The sequence below is a fragment of the Balearica regulorum genome, chromosome 1 (genome assembly GCF_011004875.1).
Source record: "Balearica regulorum gibbericeps isolate bBalReg1 chromosome 1, bBalReg1.pri, whole genome shotgun sequence".
In the NCBI taxonomy this organism is placed as follows: domain Eukaryota; kingdom Metazoa; phylum Chordata; class Aves; order Gruiformes; family Gruidae; genus Balearica; species Balearica regulorum.
In genome coordinates this window covers 120,245,320-120,273,139 of record NC_046184.1, presented here as the reverse complement: position 1 = coordinate 120,273,139, position 27,820 = coordinate 120,245,320, and the positions used below count along the sequence as shown (strand labels likewise).

At 45.3% G+C, this 27,820-nt stretch overlaps 1 protein-coding gene across 1 annotated transcript; it reads left to right on the top strand.

The window, feature by feature from the left end:
* Positions 1 to 2,908: 2,908 nt before the first annotated feature.
* Positions 2,909 to 26,182, top strand: RIPK4 (receptor interacting serine/threonine kinase 4). The gene is made up of 8 exons (XM_075772525.1): positions 2,909 to 3,167; positions 11,032 to 11,323; positions 19,176 to 19,324; positions 20,121 to 20,170; positions 21,215 to 21,373; positions 22,297 to 22,403; positions 22,924 to 23,176; positions 23,987 to 26,182. The coding sequence occupies exons 1-8, from the start codon at positions 2,986 to 2,988 to the stop codon at positions 25,162 to 25,164; spliced, it is 2,370 nt and encodes a 789-aa protein (XP_075628640.1). The 5' UTR covers positions 2,909 to 2,985; the 3' UTR covers positions 25,165 to 26,182.
* Positions 26,183 to 27,820: the final 1,638 nt, after the last annotated feature.

Genomic DNA, 27,820 nt, shown 5'->3' with positions numbered 1-27,820 from the left:
TAAGAATTCCCACCCTCTTCCTATCACTCCTTTCCACCTCCACACCACACTGCTCAGTTGTTTGCGAGGGTGTGCTTTAAATGAGATCAGCAAGGGACTCCAGCATCTGCTCCGATGTGTAACTATGTCCCTTTCATCACCTTCTTCGGAGGTAGTTTCCTTCCAGCCTACTCGCCTACCTTTCTGTTGACATTAACAAGCATCTGGTAAGTCAGGCAAGCTTTCCAATCTGTCTGAAAATGAACCAAGGGAGGTTTTTTTTAAGTGAGATCATTGAGCTGGTTCAGTTACTGTTCAGTCACGTGAATGCGAGTACAACCGTGCGAATACTGCAGCGACACAAAAGACGGGACGGCAGCCTCCTTCAGGGACGATGTAGTTTTAGATCTGCTTAAGCCAACTGCGCTATTGCACCAGTTGTGTATAAAAACCTAAGGATAGCTTAAATGTTTGCAGAGTAGGCGATTAGACGGGTCTTTATTTTACCTGTTGGAGAGTTGCAAATTAGTGCTCTTTTGTATCAGCTTTACAGCTGTTACAGAGTTGCCATCTGCTATCTCATCACAGAACACAGAAGCAAAACATTTTAACTCCAACGTACAGGACAAAGGTGCCCTACAACCTGTTAAATCTTCAGGTTGCTTGACTTCATGCAGGCCAAGCAACCCTTCAGAAGGATTTCATTCTAAAAATAAAAGGCTAACGCACTGGATTAAATCCTGTTCTCTGAAAGGACTGAGAAATACTGCAAGACAATGAAAGAGAGTGAGAAGTGAGTTTTCTTTGTGATGCCCCAGCTCATGTACACGCACAGGAGAGGAGGAGTTATACAAGACTGGTTACCTTGCCACAGAAAGACACATTAGGTTGGTTTCACGTGATTTGTTCTCAATAAACGAACTATTGACTGTTGGTTGTGAGCCTGGCTAGCTATTAGCATATTTTATTTATTTACTTATTTACTTTTAGTCAAGGATGCGACTGCTCTGGAATTCCCTTGCCACCTTCTTTTTCTGCCTCTTGAAGACAAGCTCTTCTGGTGCCCTTTTCCAGCCTTCCTACACTTCACCAACTAAAAGCTTAGTGGCTGGGCAGTCAGTTCTCTAAGCACCTTAAATGTGACTTTTATTTAGGCTTAGCCCTTTTGAAAGCACGTAAGTAACTGAAATTCTCTCAGACCAGCTCTTTTCATCTTCTGTCATGAGCTCTCACTCCTTTGTTGCTGGTGTTTGTTGAATTAATTCTCAAGTCACAGTGCAGGTGGAAGGTAGAAAATCTACTTCTTGCTTAAACTCAACTGCCAGCAAACTGGAAATTGGGTTTCATCTAATTCATTTAGTTTTACAACTTTCACCATCTTCTCAATGAAGCAGGAGTTTGAATGACAATATATCATTAGTGGAATAAAATAGCTGATGTGCTATTTGGAACTAAAAGTTGTGCACACCTCCAGAAGATATAGTGTCTAAAGACCCAGTTCTCCAAATCACCTCAGCTTAGGCAGAGCTCCTTGAGAGCACGGCAGTCTCTCCAGGCTGATCCAGTTACAAAGCAAGGAACACGTTAGGATGACAGCCAGAAGGAGGTCAGATAGAGGGGTATTGTTGGGTCACACGGGTGACCTAAGAGCTCGTCTCTACACACAGCTGTTTCTTATTCCTGATTTATTTATACATTGATGTTTTCATTCAGAGTAAGCAATGCTTTAGTTTAATCTGGAGTAAATGAAGCATGAACAAACGCATGTGGGCTAAAGCCCTGAGAACAGTCTTGGTGTCCCATGTCTTTTAAAAGTAATTAAATGTCTCTATAGAGTCTTTTTAAATGGATCTTTGCAAAGACAAGACTGACTCCTGCTATTATCCTAGCTTTAAAACACATTGTCCTCTATCTATTGCCTAATCCACCAGATTAAATGATCATATGCTAACTGCCTAGAACAATCAACTTGAGTCTGATATTCATTATAACAAACACGGGCTTTATTAACCTTTGGACATGTGATAGGTGTGAAGGTCATGATGCAGATCCAAGTAGCCTCTTCACTGTCACGTAACATACCAAAGGTTGCCGACTCCTTCCTTCCAACTGCAGCACCTCAGTAACAGAGTCAAGACTCTTCATCCATTGGTCCGAGTCCCGTGGTACCTGCAATTACATCCACAAAAGGATTCAGGCACTGAAATCTGCTGCTGGGATCATCAAGCTCCTACTCCCAGGGGCAGCCAAAACCCAGAGATGTATCAGTTCTTGGCAGTACAGTTTCCCAGAGGCTAAAACTTGTTGCTTTGGAGTGTGCCTGGACAGGCTCTGCCCTCCACCACCCGGAGCAGGCCGGCCCGAGTCTCTCAGACCCGAGCAGGACGCGCAGATGGCGGGTCTATCCTCCTTTGTCAGAGGGACGCGGCCCCGCTGGGGTTCCCAGAGCAGGGCCCTTGCCTAGAAGAAAAGGAAGGAACTCAGTTGCTGATGCTTCCCCTCCCCTTTATTTAATAGCTTAATTAAACACCGTGCGTGGCGCTCCCCTCCTGCCCCTTGCCCGAGGAGCTTTGGACACGCGTGCTGCACCCCGCTGCCCGGCTTCGGGGCGGCTGCTGCTGCTGCTGCCCGGGAGAGAAGAGGGGCGGCTGGAGAGAGCCCACCCGGGTGTGTGTGTGTGTGTGTGGAGGTGTCGGGGGAAGCCAGGACCTGGCCCTGGGGTCATCCTGGCCGCCTCTGAGGGACCAAAGACGGCGCTACGGACCCCGGCTGGAAGCGGGACCCGGGTACCTGCAGCCGGTCCGGGGCACAACCTCCTCCCGACAGCGCTCGTAACACTCAGCTCCCAGCGGCGACGTTGCGGGGGCGGGGGGGGGGGGGGGGGGCAGACCCGTCCCAGGAAATGACGCCACCCCGACACACCTGACTCACCTGGGCGGGCGGTGACGGCAGCGGCGGTCGCGCTACGTACCGCGGTGCCGGTCGGGCTGCGGCCGAAGAGCAAGCATGGCTCGGGAGAGCGGTTCGCCGTGGTCTATGGGGTTGCTGAAAACTTTCGAGGAGAACGAGTTCGGCAGCTGGGAAAAAATCGGCTCGGGGGGGTTCGGGCAGGTGTATAAGGTGCGTCATCTTCACTGGAAGACCTGGCTCGCCATCAAGTGTTCGCCAAGCCTGCATGTGGATGAGAAGTAAGGGGCTGATGGGGACGGGGAAGGGAGGGAACCGGGGGGGGGGGGGGGGAACCCTCTCCAAGCACCTCAGAGCCCTCGGTCGCCCCGCGGCTCCCCGGCTGCGCGTACGCGCAGCCGGGGAGCCGCGGGGCGACCGAGGGCTCCCACTCCATAGCCCTGGAGCTTAGAGATTTTTAAAAATTCTTTCACTGTTGTCAGGGTTTTTTTTTTTTTTTTTTTTTCCCCCCTTGTTTTTTCTTGGCTCAGCCTAGGCAAGGCATGCAAGTGTAGCTAACCGTGCTTAACAGCAGTCCAAACGCTTCCGAGACCAAACGATATGCTAATACTGCTCGCCCGGCTGCTGCAACACCTTATTTTTAAGAAACAAAGCGAGTGATATAGCCCACAGTTACGGATCTTGGGAGCGTACTCAAAAAAAGAACAAACCAACCCAGCCTCACGCCAACACGGCGGGAGCACCGTAGCTGCAGCCCTGTTTACCAATAGCAACAACAACGGGTACGAAGGTCTGACTAAACGCAGCAAAGACAGCCGTGCAATTAAATATTCCCTAGGCAAACGTGGCCTTTGTCACACTTAAGCGAAGCCCGGACCAACACCTTTAGTTATATCGTACATAATGGGTCTGGCCTCCCTCAAAGAATAAGCTATGTCGTTTAGCCACATGCAACAGGCTTGGAAAGAGCCGCCGCACGGCTGCAGTGTAGGTCTTACTTATTCCCTCGGAGCCATTCGGAAAGCATTTTGCCCTGCCCTGGTCGTGCGTGTATTGGCTTGTGCTAAAGCGTTACGCCTGCTGCAGCTCCAAAGGTCATCGAAGGCAGTCCCGAATGGGAAATGCAGGAGTGGAAATGTCAAATGGGATTTGGGAGCTTCTCAGGCCTGCCGTGTCTCGCTCCAGTCGTATCCCTACCTTGCAAAAAGCCAGCCCGTTAGCTTGCATTTGCAGATGCATTAGTTGTGACTCCCACGCGGTAATGCTGGCAGGGCAAGCAGCAGGCTTGATGTAGGGGGGTGTGTTGGGGCATGGGTGCTGCAGCTGCGGGCGTGCTGTCTTGCGGGAGCGGGTGCTGAAAGGAGACGTGCTGGGAAATACGTTCTCCAGCTTCAGTTCAGGGCCAGCGCTTCTCCCTGCATGTGCCCGGGTTGAGTCCTCACTGGGTAGTCCAGTGTGGAGCCGTATTGTATTGCAGGTAAAGATAACGCATGGTGAGAACCCCCTCCAGCTCACTTGCCTGTGGTGGAGGACAGTCAGCTACGCTGTGCTCACGCGGTCTGTGTGCCATGGGGGCCCATCGAGTGCAGCTCTCCTTTCCTAGGAAAGGAAGGCTGGCAGATGCATCCTTACAATCATCCTTCTGTTTTGAGGGACAGCAGTGATTCCCCAGCAGGTCAGCATCTGCAGAGGGAGATGAATACAGCCAAGTTGCATTCATGGAGCTTTTCCAGCTCCATCTTGATCTCTGCCAACTCACAAGCTGATTCTGCAGTTCATTTTTTGAGGTGTGGGTTGATTTGGTCACAAAAGGTTTCCCTTGTTGTGGTTCCTGTGGGAGGAGGGACAGACATAAGTTGGCCCAAGATTGAAAATGTCTGTAAGCCTGTCTTCTACAAGATTACAAGGGCAGTGGGGCATCTTGCCCATTATCTGAATTGCTGACTTTGCTGTAGGCATGGCTTATATAGTATAATAAATGAGATAAAATGTCCCTTTTTTAAAAGGGGAGAGGAAGAGTTTAATATATGCATAGGGTAACTGTGCTGTCTGTGAATAACAACAGAAAAGACCTCGAAGTTGCAGAGGGTGTTTCACTGGGTTAACCCACAAGCCCTCCTACCATTAAAACTTCGAAGTAGGTTTCAGACTTGATGCTTATTCAGGCCTAATCAAAATAGTACTGTAGCTGACCAATTTTGCAGTTAAAATTAAAACATCTCATAAAAATAAGCTAGAACACATTATACTTTTCATTTGCAGAATACATCTAGAAATTGACTCAAAAGTTAATTTTCAGTCTGAGACAAAGGATGCTGTCACCTATTTTAACATGAACGATTAATTTTGAGAGTTGCTACCGAATTTCTGTATTGATATACTCAATGTGCAACAGAGAGCCACCTGTCCCTCAGGTGGCTATGAGGCGTGCAGATACTGGAGAGACCATACGAACGTGCAATGCAGTAAGGAGAAATGCCTTGAGAATTTGGGAACTTTGAGGGTATGGGGCTCCTACAGCTCCTGCTTAATTTCAACAAACTGATCCTTGAAACACTAATTTACTTGTTTTACTGCAGAATTTGTGCTTCAGGTGCTTAAGGGGAACACTAACTAAAAATTGAAACGGCTGCTTCTGCAAAATAAAGCTAAGCTGAATTTGTATATGCTTCTCCTTTGGTTCTTAGGTTCTTTTCTACCAAAGCCCTTTCAGTAGCTGGCAATGCTGCCTGCCCCCCCCCCCCCCCCCCCCCCCGCCTAAGAAACTTTTCACCCACAACTTTTCTAAGGAAGCTGTGCCATTCAGATGGCGGCGTGGGATGGGGGGCACAGACAACATAAACCACCACCTCTTTAGTTCACAGGTTGAAACAAGCCTGTATAATTAGATTGCTAATCCAGGAGATTAACTTGACTAGCCATTTCTTGGAACACTGTGAAGCAGCAGAGTTGGAAGAGTTACCAGTGGTATTGGAAATATTAACTGAAAAACACAGAGGTTTTTTCTTATTTATTTATCTGGTACCACATTAAAACCCTGATTGTAATGGCTCGGTGGCGGTAATACTCTGTAGTCTCTCTTGCTGTGTTTCTGCAGACAGTCAGAGATTTGGAGTAATTCCCTTGGCAATTATCACAGCGCAGAGCCAAGTGGCCTCAAGCAGAAGAAAAACCAAATGTACAGCCAGAAGTGGGTTTTACCTTTAAGCCCAAGCCCTCTCAGGCGATTGAGCCAAATTCCGTTCCTAACACCTTATTTGCTCCCACTTTCTGTCTCCCGAGATCACATTTCCCGCATGTGACTCGAGATGCTCTCAAGTTGGGGAGGTTCAACGTAAGCCTGAAGAAAAGAGTGCGTGACCCAGAAAGGTGGAGGATCCTCTCCCCCAGGACTTGCAGTGGAGAGCACACAAAGTAGCCTCTTCTCTTCATCCCGGTTGGCTAGAATGGAAGTATGGTCTGGAGAAAAAGGGTGGGGAGCTCCGAGAACAACCTGGAAGACTTTGTGGGTTTCTTATAGCTGAACATAAATGCGCAGACTATAACAAGTATGAATGGTGTAATGGTTCCCAGAGAGGGTTCTTCACTGGAAGTGTGAGCTGGTGGGGGTGACTAGAAGGTGCGGAGGTGGAAAGGTCTGCCTTCTTGATAAGAAAAAAAAAAAAAAAAAAAAAAAGAGCAAAGCCCTACACATGCCTCCTTCTGCAGGACCTGGATCAAGGAATGGAGTAGGACTTAAAAATTTAGGAGGTTTTAGAAATGCCTTGCTGTTAGCAGATACTGCATTTATTTAGGTAACAAACGTGAATGAATGTCTGTTCTGGCGATCTCTAGATGTGTAGGTAGAACTTAATACTCGCCTTGTGCCCCTTAAAGTGTAGGGGTTAACCTAGCTGTCCGGTTGAACCTTTTAATCCTCTTGTACCAGGGCTATACAGCAGAGATCTGTTAGCAGAGCTGAGATCTGTGTTAACCTGAAAGAAGGGATTTTCCTTCTTCTCCCTCCCCACCACATATTCTGCCCTGACCATGCAGGGGTTTTTCTTTTCTTCTTATTCCCATTCTTCTCTGAGGATCAGCAGTGTGAAGATCATTAAACGTACCCTGCAGAGCAGAGGTCACTGTGTGCTCTTAAATATCTGCCATGATGCAAATGAAAAGAGTCCCTGAAAACATTCAGGGCTGTTGCAGTTTTGTGGACCCCATCTTCACTGCCAGCTGTTTGTTATTCCCCAGTGGGGAGCAGCGTGGCTGTGCAGGGCTGGATCTCCATCTCCCCTGGGCTGGGAGAAGCCTGGCTGCTCTGTGTTTGCAGGTGGCTCACACAAATGGCCCCGTTACAGGTTTTCAGGTCTTTTTGAGCTTCTCTGGAGCAACTTTAACCGCCTTGTCTCAGACTCCGTTAGGGAAATGTGATGGCAGTGGTGAGGGAATATAAAACTGCAAGGACCATCCGCCTTGTGAGTTTAAAGTTGTATTTTTATAACACAGTGTTATCTTTAGGGCATAAAGATTGGATACATATGCAAATGCAGGTGTAGCCGTAATTCTTGCTGTTCTTGTGTCAGGGTTGGTGGTACAGGGGTTGGGCCCTGGTCCCCGGGGAGTGAGGCAGTGGGCAGGAGTACGTCCCTTGTCTCTCCAGGAGAATCCAAAGAATGCAGCCCCGTCCGTTCGGGGTCTCACTTTGAGCGGAAGCAGACAGTGGGTTTGGGGATGTCAGAGGTTCCCCATTTATGTATTATTTCTTATTGCTTTAAAAATGGATGATCTGTCACTGACGACTTCTCTGACAGAGATGCTGTTTGGCACTGAACCCAGTGCTAGATCTCCTGATGTGTGTTTCCCCACCTTCTAATACCGTTGTAAGGGAAAGTGTACGCACCCCATGATTTATATGAGCTCAGCTGTCCTGTGTGCAAGCTTTTTCTTTTTTTAATTTTTATTACCATAATGTTAGGATATAGTACTGGAGGGGGAGGAGAATGGAGCCAAAGTGCTTAGAGAAGAGACTTCTGACTCTTTAATCGTGTAGGTGTTAAATAAGAAACTCTATTATAACAGAGCCTAGTCCCATGCCTCTTGACTGAGAAACCTCATAAGGAGCTTTTCTTTTCCTCCACTTTGGAGGGAAGTGTTTCTGGGTGATAGTGAAGAGTAATTTCTAAACACTACCAGTAACTGAGCAGCACAACACCCTCCCCCCTCTCCATCCCATACTTTGATCTGTTAAATGTGAACTTGAAGGATACCGTCCTTTGTGGCAGCATTAGCAGTTGCATATTGAGTTGATGGGCGCATTGAGAACACCCAAGATTGTGCTGAGTGCCAACAGGGCCTTGGCTAAGGGAAAAGGAAAGGGAAAGACCTTTCATCTTTGCCTGATGGGGGACATCTTGCTTTAATGAGCTGTTTGTGTTAACAGGATTAATGCAAGTGCACTCCAGCACTTGGCTAATGACTGAATTGTATTTTGGCTCTCTTTAGTTCTTTTGTCTTTTTTCCTTTTTGGTTTTCTGAAGGTGAGAGGGGCCTGTGTTTGAAAACTGACTTGTTCTCCCTGGCTATACCAGATCACTGGCTGATTCAGTTCTGAATTCTCTGGCTATGGGAAAGTACTAAAGGTGGCGATTGTTGTATGGGGGGGTGTGCGTGCATATGTGTGTGTGTGTGTGTGGTGGTGTGGGGGGGTATTTAAACAGGCAAATTAGATAAAGGGCACTTGCCTGTTAATTAGTCAGTTAATTCACTCCACTAACTAGGCCTGGTCCAAGCAGAAAGGGAGCTTTTTTCATTTTTCGGAAACTGGAAATTCTCTTTTCATTGGGGAAAATGCCCCATTTCAAGCAGCTGATGCCTGTGATTTCGGTGATGCTCTCTGAGGCTGTTGTTAGCCCGGGAACTCCTTCCCCGGGAGTCTAGTGGTTCTTGTTAGGCTTTGGCTGTTGCTGGGTTCTTGCCTTGCCTTGGAGGGCTCAGACAGGTATTTTACATCCCTGACTCCAGTGCTCAGCCCGCCGAAGCCTGGTGAATTATGCTGGCTATGCATGTGGCTTGGGGGCAAGGAGTTGGTTGTGTTATTCATAGGCGCTCCCTTCCAGCGTGCCAAAGAGCAAACTAGGTGCTTGTCTACAAAGGCAATTATTTCACAAGAAAGTTGCTGTAGGGAGCAGCAGGAGCCAACATGGTTAATAGAAAAGATTTCCCTTATCTTTTTTTTTTTTTTTTTCCCCTCCCAGTGTGTACGTCCCTCTTAAACCATTTGTCAACCTCATCTTGTCTCTGAAATAGGTCTGCTGCTTCTTGCTAGGCTAGACTCGCCCCTAGCGTGAAATGTTAACTGCGTCGGGTTATTGCAGGCTGCTATGGCGGGTGGGGAACAGGCAGCAGACCGCGTTCCCAGCCTCGTCTGGGGAACGTCAACTCTGCGCTGCCCACAGCAGGCGAAGCAGAGGGCAAGGGGACGGAGTCACGGGAATGTCCGAACATGGAGCCTAAGGGCTAAATGACGGCTCCTGAGATTGTTCCCATGTGGGAGCACTGAGGGTCCCTTGCAGGCCGTGTTCCAGTGTGGGTGGTGTGTACCGTCCCCTGGGTCACTGGGGCATCGGGGGGGAGACTTAACTGCACTAAGGCTGGACTGGGTGTTTCTCTCTTCAGAAACTGAGACTGCTTCTAGCTGGTGTTGGACTTTAAAATAAAAAAAAAAAAAAAAAAGTTTGAGCCAATAGGGGTGGGAACTGGCATCATTTGTTCATGGCATGGGGCACAAACTGTGACTGGGTCAGGATCACTCCTGGGGTGTTTTCCAGAGCTGTTGGGGACTGGTGGAGGGGGCCGGATGACAGAGAGCTTTCTGCCTTGCAGATGGTACAAACATCTTCCATCAGTTGTGGCTGCTGTGAATGTGCTCACTTTATATGTAAACCCTGATGTCTCCCAGTGCCAAAGCAATGTCTTTTTTCTTTTGAAGTAGGACTCTCTGTTTACCAGGGGTTGGTGTTAAAACTTTGCCCCATTACTTCAGGTACTGTTCTCCATCAAATAGTGTACGTGCCTTGGGTACGTTACAAGAGCTATCGTGTAATAAGAGAGGGTCTGTTCAGGAAATGTTATCTGTCTGACCTGTGTCCCTTTTTGTGAACCTGTGAGTGGCAGCAACAGTGAAGCATCAATACTTGTGGCCCAGAGCTGCTCTGGGTGCTGCCCATCATCACTAATAATGCAGATTTTGGTGGACTGAAGGTTTTTTCACCTGTCAGGCGTGGCTCCTCTTTGGGGGTGCAGTCAGCCTGAGGAGAGGACCCTTGTTTCCTCTTTCAAACTCGACTCCCAGCAGGTTGGCTGTGTGTGAGGTACAGAAGGAGGGCATGGCAATTAAGGGTCTTGACCTGGGAGGCTGCAGCTCGGACTGAGTAACGCTTAGTGCTCTGCAGGGTCAGGCTAAAGTGACCTGTAAACAACCCAGGGGTGCTCATTATGTGTGCCGGCGCTGGGCCTGTTACATCACCAAAAATGGTGCGCTGGCAGTTTTCGGCATCCGCTGGAGCCGAGTGAGCATAGCATCGGAGTTGCCAGATCTGGGTTTTGAGGACAAGGAGGCTCTTGCTGTGTCCCCCCAGCTATAGCAGGCAGCTCGCTCCCCTAAATGGTGGGTCCTGTGGATTCCCCTCCTGAGGCCTGGGTCTGTGCGCTGACAGCCTGCGCTGGCAGAGCAGCTGAAGCAATGCTGTCCGTGCTCGCTCCTGATTAACGCGGTCTTATGACTCACAAAAAGTTAATGACTTTAGCCCAAGGAGTTACAGCGGCGGTAAATCTGGGCGCTGCATGTGTCGTCCTTGTTCTGAACAGCACAGCATAAACATCAAAGCGAGGAGACGGGCTTTACGCTGGGGATGTTTGCACTGTTGAAGTGTACAACTCGCCTGTGGTTCAGCAGCTGTAAGCTGCCTACCATTAGAAGCATAAAGCAAAGTTAGTAAATGTGGAAATATGCCTGGAGTACAGACTGATGAGATGTAGCGTGGTTCAGCCAAGTGATGATCGTGAAATGTGGTGCTCGGTCTCATAAGAAATGATTTGTGCCTGTCTGGGGGGAGGAGAAACAGCTACCCCATCCTTCACCATCTGCTCTCTTCTACTCAGGGAGCGCATGGAGTTATTGGAAGAAGCCAGGAAGATGGAAATGGCAAAGTTTCGCTACATCCTTCCCGTTTATGGCATCTGTAAAGAGCCTGTTGGCTTGGTCATGGAATACATGGAAACGGGGTCTCTGGAAAAGCTCCTGGCTTCAGAACCTCTGCCCTGGGAATTGCGCTTCCGCATCATCCACGAGACAGCTGTGGGGATGAACTTCCTGCACTGCATGTCCCCTCCACTGCTCCACCTGGACCTCAAGCCTGCAAACATCCTGCTTGATGCCCACTACCATGTCAAGGTACGCACCGGGCACTGTGTGCCAGGGACCCACTTTGGGATATTTCTGCATGGCTCCTGCCAAACTCAAAGGCCTGAGAGAAACCCACAGCATTCCTTTTGAATTAAAAAAATGCTCAGCACCTCAGCCACTCCAATCCTCAAACTTGTCTACCTGATTTATGCACCATTTTGGTACATAAATAGAGGTAGAGTTTAGGGAGCTTGTGAGAACCTTCCTGAAATTTTAGGCGGGTGCTAGTGTGGTTAACTCTGGTTTTGAGACGTCATGGGTCCTGCTATAAATTTTTTTGCAGTAAGGTCACGAGGCAGATAAGAACACGGAGAGAAAAGCAGTGTGAACCTCTAAATTGTCTATGCCACTCTCACAGCTCCCAGTGGTAACCTTGTTCTGCCTAGGTCCTTCTGGATTTGTATGCTCCACTGAATACCCAAATCTCATTTACAGCTGGAGTCCAGAGAAGCCTTCCTGGAGGCAACTCATTTTCTTCTTTCATTTGCTCAGAGCATACAGTGAAGAAGTATCTCTGTCCTGACTGCTTAGGCATACCAGAGATCACTTCAGGAAATTTTTGTGGCTGTGTCAGCATGAAATTCTTTTCATTATCCATTTCCAGAGTAAGCTAGCAAAACTTGTTGGCCTTCTCTGTTGGAGGTTCTGTTTTGACAGCTGGACTAAGGAGGTTGTGCTTGCTCTCTGATCCTTTGTTCTGGAGAAGAAAGAGGGTGAAATACGTATTTTTCCTGACCGTTTTCAAATCAATGGCCAAACTCTTCACCTTAGAACTGCAGGATTAATCATGCTGGCTAGCCGATATAACTCAGTGCAAGTAGTCATAGATTTTAATCAGTGGCATCATCCATCTGCTCTCCATTTTCCTGTCCCCCTCAAACTGGCCAAATGGCTTTGGCCTGTACTAATCTAAAAAATGATGTTTTTATGAAATGAAACATCTCTTCTGATGTCACGAGAGGGTTGGAGCCATAAGAGGCGTATGCCTCTAACACAATCACACCTGTGACTGTCTCAGCTTTTTTACTAGGCCTCTCAGTTTACTTCTTAGAAGGTTTTTCTTTCTGAGATAGGAGGCATCTACAGGTCGTCCATGGTATTATGACCAGAACATCAGTATCTGAACTGTTGAAAGTATATTCTCACGTGTTAGTGCCAAGAGGCCTTCACGAAGTATTTATTTACCTAAAGTTTATGCTTGCTTGCATAACTTCTTAAATTCCTCGTTCTTGACTCATCCACGAGGCAAGATATGAAGGCTGTGTTTTTCTCACTGTTTCAGGAGGTTGAAATGCTGCCTGATATTCTGCCTACTGCATAGCCTATATTGGGTGTTGATGTAATACAAGGGGGCAAAGTGCGAAACATACAGAAAAAAATTGTTTCTGATGAGGTCATTGTCGGCATACCTAAGCTGTTGCTACTTGCTCATTAAGGTTTTCAGACCCTTTCCACTAAGTTTAGAAACAAATGGTCCAATCCAAATCTTTTTCCAGCCAGCAGTCTTTTACATCTGCAGGCGTCTTGGAAACCCCTCCAAGCAGCAAAGCAGACATATGAACCTATATGCAAAATACGAGATGTGTGTATTCTGTAAGGCGCCTTCACTTTAAAAATGTGGCCCCAAACCTTCTTTTTGTGTGATCTGAAACTTATAATTAATTTTCAGACCCTGCAGCTTGATTTAATGTACATTTTCTTGCTGGAAGGCTAATGGATCTGATGATTGAAGTGTTTTTACTTTTTAAATGTTGGCATTAATTTAGTAGGTGACCTGTCCCTAATAGAATCCTAAGGTGAATGAAGAGAAGTTGCAGACTGCAAAAGAAGAGTTTGGAGGTAGGGAGGACTTTTATAAACTGTTTGCCCTTGAGCCAGGAAACAGACAGTCTTCCAGTGGAGCACGCTAGAAATGCTTCTGTGCCGTATTGCTGGTTAAATGGAAACACGCCCTTCTTCTTTTACGAGCACAACACTTACTGTAAAAACCCCAAGTGAGGATGATGACTAACGCAGTGCTGCTGTACAGAACTGATCATCAAGTGGGTGCTTCCATATCATAAAGCTGTCTCCTGTGTGTTACATAAGCGTGTGCTGAATTTTGTTCTCGGGAGGATAATTAAGAGGATGGGACTAGCCTGAGCACTGAGCAGGGATATAGATAGACAGATATTAACTTTTTCAAAGGCATGTTGGGGGATTCCTTGGTGGTTTTAAATATAGGTATATAATAGGTACAACGCAAGGTAAGGCTTTGCTGTTTCTCGGAGGATGGGTGGACACGTGCACGCCCCCTCCTCTGCGAGTGGTGGTGGAGCTCAGTGCTGACAGGAGCCTCAGCTGGGAGCTCCCTTCCCTGCCATGTCCTGCTCCGTCTTGGTTGCCTTCAGCGGTGTGGTTTCCTTCGAAAGATTATTCCATGCTCAGGCAGGCTTTGCTAGCAGGGATTGGTCTGCCTTTTTTTTTTTTTTTCTTTCCCCCCTTAATGTCAACCTGTTACTAATATTTGTACCAACAAGACGTCCCCTGCCCTTTTCTCCAATCTTCCATACATTCAGCCTTTGTATTTACAGGCTGTCTAACACCTAATTTTTGCTTAACTGGACCATGTCTTAGGAGCTTGTTCTTCAGCTCTCCTGCCCTCCATACACATTCTGGATGTCTCCCCTGAGCTCCCTGTGATGTGGCAATCTCTTGCGGGGAGCTGGCGCTGGGGAAGCAATGCCACATTCCAGCGCTGCCCTCGCAGGATCTTAGTTTTCTCCTTCCCTGATCCGATGTGATCTCTCTGCAGGGCCCTCGGTAGGAGAATACACTCCCATGCACATGCAATAATCTCGTACCCTAAGTTGTTGCCAGCTACCATGCCCGAGTGCTTTCTCTGTTGCTGTGTCCCAGGTTTCTTATCTTCAGTATCTCATGGTTAAGAGCGTTACTTTCTGTTCAGGTATTTGAAATGAAGTCATCCTGCAACTTAATACTTTTGGGCAAAAGCATTTTATGGAATTTCTTGTTTCTCTTCCTATCCAGTCTGGTTTTTGCATCTTCTCATCTTGTCACATAGATGTGTATATATACACACTCACACGTACATGTGTATATATGTGTGGGTACACACAGAGAGGCAAATCCCATCAGCTATTTTTCATCACTCAGAATTTGTTTTTAAAGAACTTGAAGCACGATGAGTTGGTCTCAGCTGTGCGCTGCTTTAAACTCACTGTAGTTGCTTTTATTCCCCCCCCCCCCAGTGCTCCAATTTAAACCAGAGTGAAGTTTGCTGCTGTGTTGTGCTGTGCTGATGGTTGTATCTGTGGTCTGCACCTTTATTTGCTTCAACTGAAGAAGAGGCTGCAAAATTTCTGAGTGTGGACTTAGAAGAAACCTAGTCAGACGGCAAATTTGTTTATCAGAAAGCTTCTTTCTTAATGTAGGTCTTTAACTGTAGGTCAAAGTAATACCCAGAGGCCAGGCTGGTAAAGAGCGGTTGTCTCTTTTTTATTAGCCTAGCCGATGTAGTTAACACAGCCACTTTTTTTTTTTTTTTTTTTTTTAAATATGAGCTGCAAATGCTCTCCTGTTATTAGAAATGAGAAGAGGCTTTGTTGTTTTGTGTGTCCCTTCTCCCTGTTTCCCACCTCTCCTGATCAAGATTTCCATGTAGGGCCCTTGTTTCTTGACTCTTTAATCCCAACCACCAAAGCTGGTTTTCACCTTGATCAATTCTCTAATTGATCTAATTGTGGTGGCACAGGGGAGGGAACAAGACCATCCCTGTTATGGTAATGTGGATTTATGATGCATTAAATTGGATGTTTGACCGTAGCTTTGGTTTCTGCCGCTCCTGCAGAGGGCATTACAAACCTCACACCTGAAACAGGTTTTGAGGAGTTAAAGTTTCAGGGCAGGTTGGAAAAGGATGGAAATACGATCTGTTTCAGAAAGACTTCTTTTAGTAGCTAACTGAAGTGTGTTCATAAACACTGAAGCGAAGACATATGATTGAAGTGCAGATGCTGATTGTGTCTACGCTTGGAATGAATTTCTATTCCTAATTTTTAGTAGTCCAAATCTGTGACCTATGTAAGCCTCTTAAAAACTTCTGGCATTTCTTAAAGTGGAAAACTAAAACAACCAGCCTTTCCCCCCTACCCCCAGAAAAAACACCCCAAACACCCAAAAACCCTGTAGACAAATGTGGCATTCTCAATACCCCAAGTGCAGAGACTTTGGACAGAGACAAATACTGGATATGCCAGCAGTGATTAAAAATTAATCTGATGGCTTTGTTACCTATTTGATCAAGAAAGCCTTTTGGTGAACTCTGTCCCCGAGTCCATTGCAGTGGGTTTTTGAGTCTTATTTGCAGCAAAATGACATGCAGCATCAGAAGCTCAGTGTGCACTTCAGGCTGGCCTGTTGGGAGTCATCATTGACAGCACTTTCCAAGCACTAATTTTGCTCCTGGGAGCTAGATCCCTGCAGTGTTTGGGACCAGCTGACTTTAGTAACCATTGCAGTTATGTGAGCATATCTACTATTTAAAAAAAAAAACAAACAAAAAACAACCCAAAACCAAACGATACCCCCCCCAAACAAACCAACATCAAAAACTCTCAAAAAACCCCTTAAGTCAAGCATCTAAAACTTTGCAAGTGAGTGGTTTGTTTGGGTTGGTTTTTTTTTATAAACTAGGATGGAAACATCCACAAATGACACAAGCAGAGAAAGGCCTGTGTGCATAGCATACTTAATTTAAAACAAACAATAAGAAAAAAATTATCTTCAGCTCTTGGAATCTCTCAGTAAAACAAACGTAGCTGGGAAGCGGGCAGGAAAACACGTACAGCTCCCTTCCCCAGTCACCGCTCACGTGTTTGTTCTCACGCAGACCTTTAAAGAGCAGAGACGGAGCGAGCTGCCTGAACATGAACAATCCCACTGTCTGCGTGGGCTCTGACCAATGATTTTTTTCCTCTTCTTCCTACCTCTTCACCGCGTGTTTTGCATGAAGCAGTCTGTCGCCTCCATGTCTCCTCTTAACTCTGCTGATATTAGGTATGCTTTTGAAGCATGATGGGACCCACCTGAAATAACTGATGTGAGGAGTGAGATTACGGGTTCTGTCGGATCGTGGGGCAGGGCAGATCCTGGGGTGGGCTGCAAGAGCTAGCGGGAATGCGGAGGAAGAAGCGGGGAAGGGTGCTCCGTTTTCACTACCTTCACCAGCAAGGGTGCCTCGTGTTGCAGCGCTAGGTACCTGGCAAGCAATTTAAAGGCAAAATAGGTTAAGGTAAATGGCTGTGTCTTCCACCCACTGCACAGTTCCCACTGATGTTAAAAGAAACTGCATGACTAAGTACCCTATGCAGCATGGAAAATTTACCCTAAAGGAACTAATAAAAGCCACAAAAGCTGTCTGCAGAATCTTACTCTTTTGTCGCAGCCTGGAAGATAACAATTCTTCAATTTCCAGAGCTTTCTGCAGAATTTGATATGATTGAAGCTCTGCTCTATGGAAGAATTTCCTATTGATTGCTATAAAGCCTAGTCCTCCATGGTAGGTAGGGACAGGTTCACAAGGTAAAGTTCATGCTCGCCTGGGGGAAGCATGGCTGCATCACGTACCTTAGCTGCTTCTTGGTTTGTAGGCTCCGACTGGGACCTTTTCTATCTAGCGTGCTTAGCCTCCTCTCTTAGCCTCTAGTCTTGGATTCACGCAACATAGCTGATGGCTCCACAAAGGAGTGTCACTGTGCTCTCTGTATTTCATCTTTTTTTCTTAACTTACATGGTAGGAAACCCGGTATTGTTTAGACAAAGAGGAAGGTGTATTACTTTAATTATGCCTGCATGCCATATGGATTTCTTGAGGTGTATACAAGCCTCTGCCTCACGTTAATCAAAGGATAGCAGCGCCCAGCCAAGTTGGATCTGTTCAGACTTGCAACAGTCGGTTCGTTTATTAACCTGACACCACAGGCTTGTGCGGTGTTGGGGTTGTGCTTTTGTTCTCCTGTGGAACACTAAGCGCCCCAAACTCCTGCAGCACTTCCTGGGGCGGTCGATTCAGCTCTTTCCAGGGTTAGCTGGCTTGTGAACCCAGGTTTCTTGACTACTTGTTGTTTTCCTGGACTCCAGTGCTTGGCTTGCTGAGGAGGTTAGCAATCCCCCTCTGAGTGCAGCCCCACGAGCACGAGAAACTATTCCTCCACATGACTTTGCTTTTTTTTGCTTTTTTTTTCCCCCCTTTTTTTTTTTTAATTCCGAATGAACTCAAACATTCTTGAACCCCCTAGAAGTGTTCAAGGCCAGGCTGGATGGGGCTTTGGGCAACCTGGTGTAGTGGAGGGTGTCCCTGCCCATGGCAGGGGGGGTTGGAACTACATGACCTTTACCGTCCTTCCAACTCAAACCATTCTGTGATTCCCACATTACCCTACAGATTTAAGATACAGATGGACAACAGGTTGGATATACCTGTGTGCTAGGGTACAGCTGCTGAGAATGCATCTATTGAGCTCCTTGTCCCTGGGAGAAGTTCCTCCTGAAGCTGTGTGGGTGGCTTTGAACGTTTTATGGCAAAGGGAGATTCCTAGCATTTGAAGAGTGATGGCTGTGTAGTCCAGGAGGCTGAAGCTGGCAGCGGTTTTCTCCCTTTCCAGTAACGGATGCATGTTGTGACTAGCTTTGTGGTATCTTTAGAGAGAAACTTCTGAAAGTGTAAAGTTGGAGCATATTTAAAAAAAAAAAAAGCAGCTTTTTTAATTATGCTTGTTGTTTTGAGGGAGAACTTTCTCAAAGGAGAAGCTGTGAAGATCAAAAGGGTGCTGGGGGAATGAGTCATTGAAAAACCTGAGTATTTATTAGATAAAAAGAACGTATAAGTCTGTTTGCGGGGTGGTGGTGGTGGTGAGTGAGGAGGAAATCTTATCTAACATGTAGACAAAAATCAGTCAGCTGAGTGGTCCAAAAAGGCTTGACTTTTCTTGAAATTTCCACTTGGCATAATAGACATTTTTGACCAGTTGGAAATAAGTAAGACAAAGGAAATTCCTTGCCTATCTGTTTGCTTGATGATTGGCATGCCTTTGAGAGCAAATGAATGCATATTTGTCTGACACTTCAAATTAAAGTGGAGGTGTGTTTTCCTTTTTATGAACTTGCTGTCACTTGTTTTGTTCATTTCAGCTGTGTTCACTGCGTCACTGCACCTACTTGCCATGTCTTCTAGTTGCCAAAAAGAATTCCCTGTGTGGGTTTTTGATGTATGCTTGGGTTTCTGGGGTTGTTTTTTGGTTTTGTTTGGTTTGGGTTTTTTTTTAGGGTTTGGGGGTTTTTTTGACACTTTGTGCCTCTGGTGTTGGGCTCGGTCCTTGTTGGCATGGTCAGTGTAACACCGATACCTGAAAGAGCAATTCTCTTGCACTTACTGCTCATGGACTGAAAACACGTGTTCAGAACACTTAAACATAACATACAATGTGAGGTTATGTAGGGAAAGGGGGTGGCAGGACCAATAATTACATTAAAGTGTAGTTTGCACTAGCTAAATTTGACTAGTTTTAAATTACAATAAATTGTCTGACTGTTGTGTTTGCCATGTAATGGGCTAACATGCTGCTGCTTGCAAAAAAACTGCTTACTTTTTTTTTTTGCTTAACCATAAAGAAAAGCCTACCATAGCGTCATGCTTTCAGAGATGTTTTCTTAGCTCAGTATTTCTGTATTTTGTTGGGTCATCCTGTTACATCTATCATTCCTTACAGAAAGTTAACGCCTCCAAAATCTAATGGTAGCACGCACTTCTCTTCCCCTCCTCCTCCTCCGTTTTTTGCAGATTTCTGACTTTGGACTTGCAAAGTGCAATGGCTTGTCCCATTCTCATGACATCAGCATGGACGGCTTGTGTGGCACAATTGCATACCTTCCCCCAGAGCGCATCAAAGAGAAAAACAGGTGTTTTGACACCAAACATGATGTGTACAGGTCAGTTAACTATGAAAACACTTAAAAGCACTTTAAGTAATACTGTAAAATGAGCCCTCTTTTACTGGTTATAAAACCTAATTAAGCACGAAACCCCTAAATCTAGTTTGAGCCTCATCCTGCAAAGGGTCATGTTTGCTTTGCTTTTTGCAAAGCCTTTATAGGCCTTTTAAGAAACTTGCAGCTGATCCTGAGTCTTGAGTGCTATCACTCTAAGTAATACTTATTTATTAGCAACTGGCATGGGAGGCACTCTGCCCACCTTTAATTTCCCCATCAAAAGGTACAACCTGACCTACTTTTCAAGTCTGTGACAAAATTCCTAGCTATCTTCAGTGGATTTCATCACTAGGTTCTTCTTTCATGGTAAGGTTATTAGGAAAAGGAAATCATAGCTGTAGATTAAAAGATATGTCATATTCTAAATGGAATGTATTTTTTTAAAGTTGTCTTGCAGGGTAGAAGTATTAAATAAAATCCACAGTAATGCTTTGCTGCTCTCTGATTTTGTCAGTGTTGGTGTGGAGTAGTTGGTAAATGTTACCAAGAACTCAGCAGCCTCCAGCAAGTCCTTATGTTCACTGCCTCAGGTTCCTCCCTGCAAAAACTAGACTTTCAAATCATGGTTCTTGGCTGCATCTTGCTCTGTGTGTGTGTGTTCATCAGCTGAATTAGATGCAAAAGCGAAGGACAAGGAAAGAGAGCTTAAGAAAATAAATTAGACTTCTATCAGGTTTTTGACTTGCTTATTTTTCAAAAGCTTTTCTAGAATTATTATTTTTTTATTTATTTGTAGCTTTTCCATTGTGGTTTGGGGAGTTCTCACACAGAAGAAACCTTTTGCAGGTAAGTTTGATGCACTGTGGGTTGCGTTGGAATTTTTTTTCCTTTCACGCTGCCTGCCCCACCAGCCCCAGATTACACGCATGTCTTCCAAACTCCTACAGTCTTGTGTGGCAGACACTTTTAAGCTCTCAAACTCTGATCACAAATGTAAAGTCTTCCGTTGTCCTACATTGTGGAAGCAGAACCCGTACTGCCACAGGGAGCCCTAGCCTGCACCTTTCTGCTTCTGCTGGAGTCTGATGTACAGACTCAGATTAGATGTGGCCTGCGCAGACTTCTGACATGTTTGCGGCCAACGAGGAAGAACGCAGAGCAAAGCCAACTGGCAGACAACTGTGCTGTTTTCAGAAACAGCTTCTCTGTAGAGAGGGCCTGTAGTTTATTTGTAGATTGTGGGTACAGATTTGTTCTTAAAAAAAAAAAAAAGCAGCTGTCTGTGAGAATAAGCCTTGTTCCACCCCACAGTAAATGTACCGATCAACAGACAGCTATTTATGCTTTATGACTTTTCCTGTATGTATGACTCGCCTATGTATAGCAAACATGTTTGAACAGGTTCCAGTCTACTATTATTTTTTCTCCAAGTGAGAGATCCCATTTTGCCCAGTGGTTGAATTCAGAGTCAAGAGCCACATTATTGCGCTGCTCGATCTGTGTTCTTCCTTCACCTTTACGAAAAGTTCAGGTACCTGGTCTAAGTAAAAGCTGTGGTTCAGTTTTCTTAGAGCAGATATGGAAATCCAAAGAGAGGTAGCAAAGGACTGTTTGAGTTTTGGTTTTTTCCTTTGGTTCTGTGTCTTTTATGGGTGGAAGAAGAGCACAGTCACTGACCATTGTTTTTAATGGATACATGGGAAGTAGATGTTGCTGCATTGACAAATGTATTGTGGGAGAATATCCCTGTCGATAAAAGAAAGCACTCTAAATCTAGAAAAAATGCATGAAAACCAAGATTCAGCCTAATAACACTGTTAAAGCTCGTAGACAAAAGAGAAATCATTCCTTTTGCTGGGAGATCTTAATTTGTGCGCTTTTGCTTTACAGAGGAAAACAACATTTTACATATTATGGTAAAAGTAGTTAAAGGCCACCGCCCAGAGCTACCTGCTGTTTCCAAATCCAGACCTCATTCATGTAATAACTTGATCAAACTGATGCAAAAATGTTGGCAAGATGATCCTGGTGAACGGCCAACATTTCAAGGTAAGATTTCCTCGTAACTTGGCTGCCCATTTATTCTTCTATGAGTCACATTATTGCTCAGGACTCTTGTTAATCCTTGGGGTAAATGCTGTGAACCTCTGTGACAGAATAAATAGAGCATATTGTATGGTAGAGACAATGATACAGGCCACTTATTCATTTGTGGAGGAAGGGATTATCTGGGGACAAGTCTGACCATGACAGCGTTACGTAAACACATTGGAAATAAGACCTGTACTGAATTGGTTGATCTATTTAGCCAGAAATTATGTTCATTTCTGATTGTGTGTATCAGGGCATGTGCCAAGCTGGAGTTGGTGGGGTTTTCACCATATCAAAGGACCTGGCTCTTGAAATTTACTGTTGTATGCTGAGAAATTGTTTTCTTATAACAAGACAATTTGCACCGTCATTTTTCTGTCAATAAAAGGCAACTCTGGCGAAAGGCTTGAACTTGCCCAAAGCACCTGTTATGAATTCAGATGTGTAGAAGGATGTAGCAAGTGCTATCTCCAGGTAGCTTCATTTAGTGTTAATGGGAGAGATTTGCCTCTTTCCTCTCTTCCTGCCCAAATGAGGTATGGAGACTGAAGAGAAGAGGAATCCCATCTTTTTAAAAATGTATGTTTAAGTCTGCCAGCAGTAGACTGGTTCCCATTTCACAGTCCTGCCGTGTAGCCACCACGTAACATCAGTCTGGTCTGAATGTGAAAATGAATTGTCCAGTCAGCCCTACGCTCTCTTTGCTTAGCTACACACGTGTACCTACTGATGAGGTGCTAATGGAATAGTAAAAATTGGAGTCTTTCTCCCACAGCATCTCAAAGCTAATGATTAAACTCCAATGATAAAGAAAGTCAGCAGGGCATCTCAGAAAAGTGTCCTATTAAAAACCAAAAAACCCTCTCTTGCTTTCTTCAAAGAAATCACTTCAGAAACAGAAGCCCTTTGTGAAAAACCAGATGATGAAACGAAAGAAATGACAACTCAGGACCTGGACACCAAGAGTTCCCCAGAACGGCAGTCTGAGGTATTTTCTCTTTCCACCTCTTGTCCAAGCGCACTAGGTTTTGCAAGGAACAGGTTCCTCTGTGACCTGTAACTTCCCAAGCGACCTTCTCTTTGCTGCTTTTGAGCACCTTCCTGCCTGGTAGAAGTGGGTCTTGGTGAAGGACTGGAATGCAAAAGTGACAGCAGATGCATGCACCAACTCAGGAAAACCTCGGCGCAGGACTGTGTGCAAGTGATCTTAGACTGTTGAGGGAGAGCAGGACAGTTAGGAAATAAAGGCTAGAACTATGTGGGTGTGACTGATCTTAAAAAACGCTGTAGACAGAAGAGCTGTGCGGCTTGAGTGGCTGTGTGAATACTGATGAAAGGTGCTCCCCTGCATCCGAAAATTTTCAGTGACCTTATTCATAGGTTTCATATAATAAGAACAGTGCTTAAAGACTACCTGCAAACCAACATAATGCTACTTCTTCCTGTGAGGCCTCATGCTTGGTTTTCTTTACTGACCTTTCTAAAATGCTTGTGTGCTTCTCTTGAAGGGGATGTCTGCATTACCCCAGCCGAAACAGGAGCCTGCTCTACCATCAGTTAAGGATTACAGTCTCTCAGAGTTGTTGTCCCAGCTGGATTCGGGGATTTCACAGACTATGGAAGGCCCTGAGGATCTCAGCCGCAGCTCTTCTGAGTCCAAACTTGCCTCCAGTGACAAGCGGCTTTCAGGAGTTTCATCTGTAGATTCAGCTTTTTCATCCAGAGGCTCCCTTTCCCTTTCCTTTGAAAGGGAGAGTTCAGGTAATGGTCAGGTTTTTCTTTGTTATTGGTTTGGGGTTTGGGGGTTTTTTTTGTGTGTAGTTGTTTGGACCTGGGGTATGGGAGTCAGTGGGTTGGAGAGTAGACATATAAAGAATAGCATTATGGAAATCACTGTCAGCCTCGCTTTCTCTTGCTGTCAGCACTACAAATTTGTTTACTGGAGGTAGTTATTTAAAAAAAAAATAGAATAAACGAGGTGGTTCCCAAACATGATCTAATGAGAAATAATAAATCTCATTTACTTTTGAAAAGAAGTGACCTGAATTCCCATTGTAGCAATCACAGAATCAGTCATGTAAAGGACCTACTCCAGCGTCCTGCTCAAAGCGGGACTAAAGCCAATGCCCAGTCAGGTTAGCTGAGTTTGTGGCTTTTTCAGTTACCCTAAGCCCAAGTCTGAGCACCCTTTTTTTTAATTATTTATTTAAGACTCAAGCCATTTTCTCAGCAACTCTCACGAACAGTGTAATAAAGACCCCCCCGTTGTGCACATCCCCCTCCATTTTCAGTCCAGGGCTGCAAAAAAACGGGCATCTATTTTCCAGTTAAGTGAACAATGATTAGTGCAGAGAGATCAACCACAGCATCCTTTGTTCTTCATTTCACAAGAAACACAATAAGAGCAATTGGAGCTCCAAATCTGACCTGAAATTGTTCTGAAACTACTGCAGGGGGGTGAGGAGGGATTTCTTCCCAGTCAAGTCATTGCTGAAGCCACCAGATATGGTAGTCATGGGCAAGTGAGGTTTAACAGGTGTCAAAATTGTGATGGTGTCTTTTTCCATCTAGACATTGGTACTACAGACATACAGAAGAGGAAGCTCACAGAGGCCATTTTATCCGGAGATACCAGCAAGCTGATGAAGATCCTCCAGCCTCAAGATGTTGATATTGTTTTAGATGGGAACTCCAGTCTTTTGCACTTGGCTGTTGAATCTGGTCAAGAAGAATGTGTCAAATGGCTCCTCCTGTACAATGCTAACCCCAACCTCACCAACAAGAAAGGATCCACTCCTCTTCACATAGCCATTGAGAAGAAAGTTAAAAGCATTGTGGAGCTGATTATGGCTAGGAAAATCAACGTTAATGCCAAAGATGAGGATCAGTGGACTGCTCTTCACTTTGCTGCCCAAAACGGGGATGATTTCAGCACCAAAATGCTGCTTGATAAGAATGCATCCTTAAATGAGGTAGATTTTGAAGGCAGAGCCCCCATCCACATAGCCTGTCAGTATGGCCAAGAGAATATTGTGCGGATCCTGCTGAGAAGAGGCGTTAATGTGAACATCAAAGGAAAGGATGACTGGGTGCCTCTGCACTATGCTGCCTGGCAAGGTCATCTCCCCATCGTAAAACTTCTGGCCAAACAGCAGGGTGCAAACGTCAATGTGCAGACCGTGGATGGAAGGACCTCGCTACACTTGGCCGCTCAACGGGGACACTACCGTGTCGCTCGCCTTCTCATAGACCTGGAGTCTGATGTCAACATACAGAATGCACTCTTGCAGACTGCTCTCCACATAGCTGCCGAAACAGGCCACACAAGCACATCAAGGCTGCTCCTTAAACATGGTGCAGACATTGAGGCAGCAACAGCAGAAGGATTCACGGCTCTGCACTTGGCATCCCGCAGCGGCCATTTAGCAACAACAAAGTTGCTGATAGATGAAAGGGCCAGTGTTCTAGCCAGAGGCCCTTTAAATAGGACAGCATTACATCTTGCTGCAGAAAACGGGCACTCTGAAGTAGTAGAAGAACTTGTCAGTTCAGAAAATATCAACATTTCTGACAGTGAAGGGTTGACAGCTCTTCATCTGGCTGCACGAGGAGGGCACACAAAAACAGTTGAGGTTCTTCTGAACCATGGGGCGCATGCTGACGTGCAGAGACCCACGTGTCAGACCCTGGTACAGCTTGCTCAGCAGAGCAGCAATAGCTCGGTTACTGTGTTGTTAAGTGAGACTTAAGCAAAAGGTACAGAACTCACTACCTTTCTACCTGGTGCAAGAAGGCTGCTGGAGCTTGACTCACGAGGGCCTTCTCCAATTGTGCAGTGACCCGCTCATCAGCGGCGTCAGCTGATGGACTGAGGTGCAACCAGCAGAAGCTACTTGTGTTTGAGTGTGCGAGTGAGAGTGCACGCAGACTAAGGCCAAATGTAAGGCTAACAGCTGGAGTCTGCTGTGCTGTGGTCTGTGTCAGTCATTCTGCGTGTGGCTGCCCTGTCTGTATATTGACATTCCCCTCCCGAGGATGTTGTGAGAGGATGCCATTTGTGGGTTTCTCCCCCCTGCTTTTTTTTTTTTTTAATGTGCCAAACTAATTTAAGAACTAACATTCTGCTTTTTTTATTTTCCTCAAAATAATAATAAAAAAAAGCACAGATTCCTGGTTTATTGCAGTGATCTGTATTTTAGGCTGAAAGCCTCCAGCATAAAATAAACAACACAAATCTGCTTGAAATTAATGCAAGAGATGAGGAAGGGGCTATTTAAGATATAGTTAATCATGTTTCAGTGTCAGAAGGTACTCTGTTTAATGGAGACATTGATTACAGATTTCCACGTACTCACAATCGATGAGGCAGACTTATTAACAAGGCAGGATCCCAGAAAATACATAAGCAGAAGTAAAAGCTTAACACTAGTATCTTCGTATACAGTGTTTGTATGTATTCTAAGATCAGTAAGCTGAACTAGGTGCTTAGTGGTTTGTCTTAAATGAAAAAGTCAAAAGCTAAAATTCATACTGGACTGTAACTGGATGGTATATTCTAACACCATTATACCAATTTGTGAAACAATGTTTGGAGGGGCTGATGACTACTAGACTGATATACTGTGTATATAGTATTTCTAGCTGTTGTACGCTTTTTTCTACTGAAGAAAATAGATTGCTTAGAGTGGGTATGTTTTAATACACCTTTTAATTTCACTCTTTTCAAAGTTCAAATGTGATCTGTTATTAATAAAAGATTGTGTTCCATATCTGCCTGTATTTTGTAGTTGTTAAAACAAGTGAAAACCCCTTAACCAGCAGCAGCACACAACTGTAATGTGTTTAATGATGTTGAAGCCCAAACTGTTGACATATGTAAGACTGTCTTCAGTTTTATGTTCCCCTTAGCTTTTATGTGGAAGGTAAGGAGCTTTGAATGAATTGGAGTTATTATTTACAGAATAAATTTACAGAGTAAAACCCCACATAACCTAGCCTTTATGTGTGTAACATGTTGATGCTTCCCTCTTATGCTGTAGCTGTTCAGGGAGTTTAGTTTTCTTCCCCACCTTGAAGCCAAGTCAAATTCTTTTGCATCTTCCCTGTTGACCCGTGGGCTGCTGCCCAGACAGGGACCTCACCTCTCCTTCGTGGTGTGCTCCCACCACGCACGCCACAGAGCAAGCAGCAGTGTCATGCTTTGCTCCACCTCCCCTGACAGGAAAGCTGCTCCTGCTCGAGACATTTTTTGCACATACCTGATGGGAGTGATATGAACAGCAGTGATATGAATGCCAGTGCTACCTCAGAAGCTGATTTTAGGAGTCAAAGAGTTCCTGTGTGAATCTAGCCCCATGAAAGTCAATACTTCACTAAAAACCTGCCAGTGGCGAGGGTAACGGCTGAGGGTAATAACCAGAGGGGGATGGGTACTTGCAGAGGGGGCAGGGAGCCTGCTGCTGTTTGATACTGTTCCTGGCTCCAAGGAGGTACCTCTGTCTACCTGTGTGCAGCTCCCCTGGTTCAATTTCTTGAATTTCAGGACAGTTCACTGACTGCCTAACGAACTGTATTAAAAAAACAGATGGTGAAGCCATGCTCATGCCAACATATGGAGGTTACAAAGCAATATACCTCTTAGTGGAGCGTGGCAGACCTAGCAAGCTTCCTAAAGGTGCTGACAGTGAATCTTCTCATTAAACAAACAAAACTAATTTTCTTACTGCTTCCTTCAACTTCTTTTGAGACCAATAAGGTTGTCATGTTAAGTTGTGCTTAATCAGTCTCTCTTCATAGCAAATTCAACCACAGACCACTTAGTCTCTCAAGTCCTGTGCCACTGTGATTAAACACTTGGCCTAGCCTAGCACACACCGTACCCTTCTATTTCAAAGTCCTCCGAACAGTGAGATTTGAGATACTGTAATTCCAGCAGTATTTGCCTGAACTGCAAAAGAGCTGTAAGACAGGTAACAGCAGCCTTGTGCCTCCTAATAAAGGTCGTGCATACCAGCTAGGTAAGGGGAAAGTACACTTATAAAATGCTTTAAAAACAGCTCAAGCACTGCTTTGCCAGTAAATTCCTTCAGTGCCTAATAATAATAGCACATTAGCTTCTAATTAAACATGAGGCCACACTCATGAGTCTTTATTTTCCATGAGTCTTTCACAATAACAGGCACTAGCTATGCATTGCATAGAAGGCAACACAGCTAGCACTGGGGGGAAAAAAAAAAAAACAACCACCAAAAAACCCAAACAACTAAGGGATTGCATGACATGCTGCCTGTCTTGGAGTGGGTATTTGTCCCTGTGAAACAGGGGCAGGAGGGGTAAATGGGAGTCCTAACTTAGCACTAAGGCAGTAGTTATGAATTACTGTTTTGTGAAGGTCTCCTGTGGGTG

Excerpts from the sequence above, each read along its gene's own strand:
- RIPK4 (XM_075772525.1), top strand. The coding sequence starts at position 2,986 with ATGGCTCGGGAGAGCGGTTCGCCGTGGTCTATGGGGTTGCTGAAAACT. Across the intron at positions 3,168-11,031 it reads AGCCTGCATGTGGATGAGAA|GGAGCGCATGGAGTTATTGG; the intron begins GTAAGGGGCTGA and ends TCTTCTACTCAG. Across the intron at positions 19,325-20,120 it reads ACCAAACATGATGTGTACAG|CTTTTCCATTGTGGTTTGGG; the intron begins GTCAGTTAACTA and ends ATTTATTTGTAG.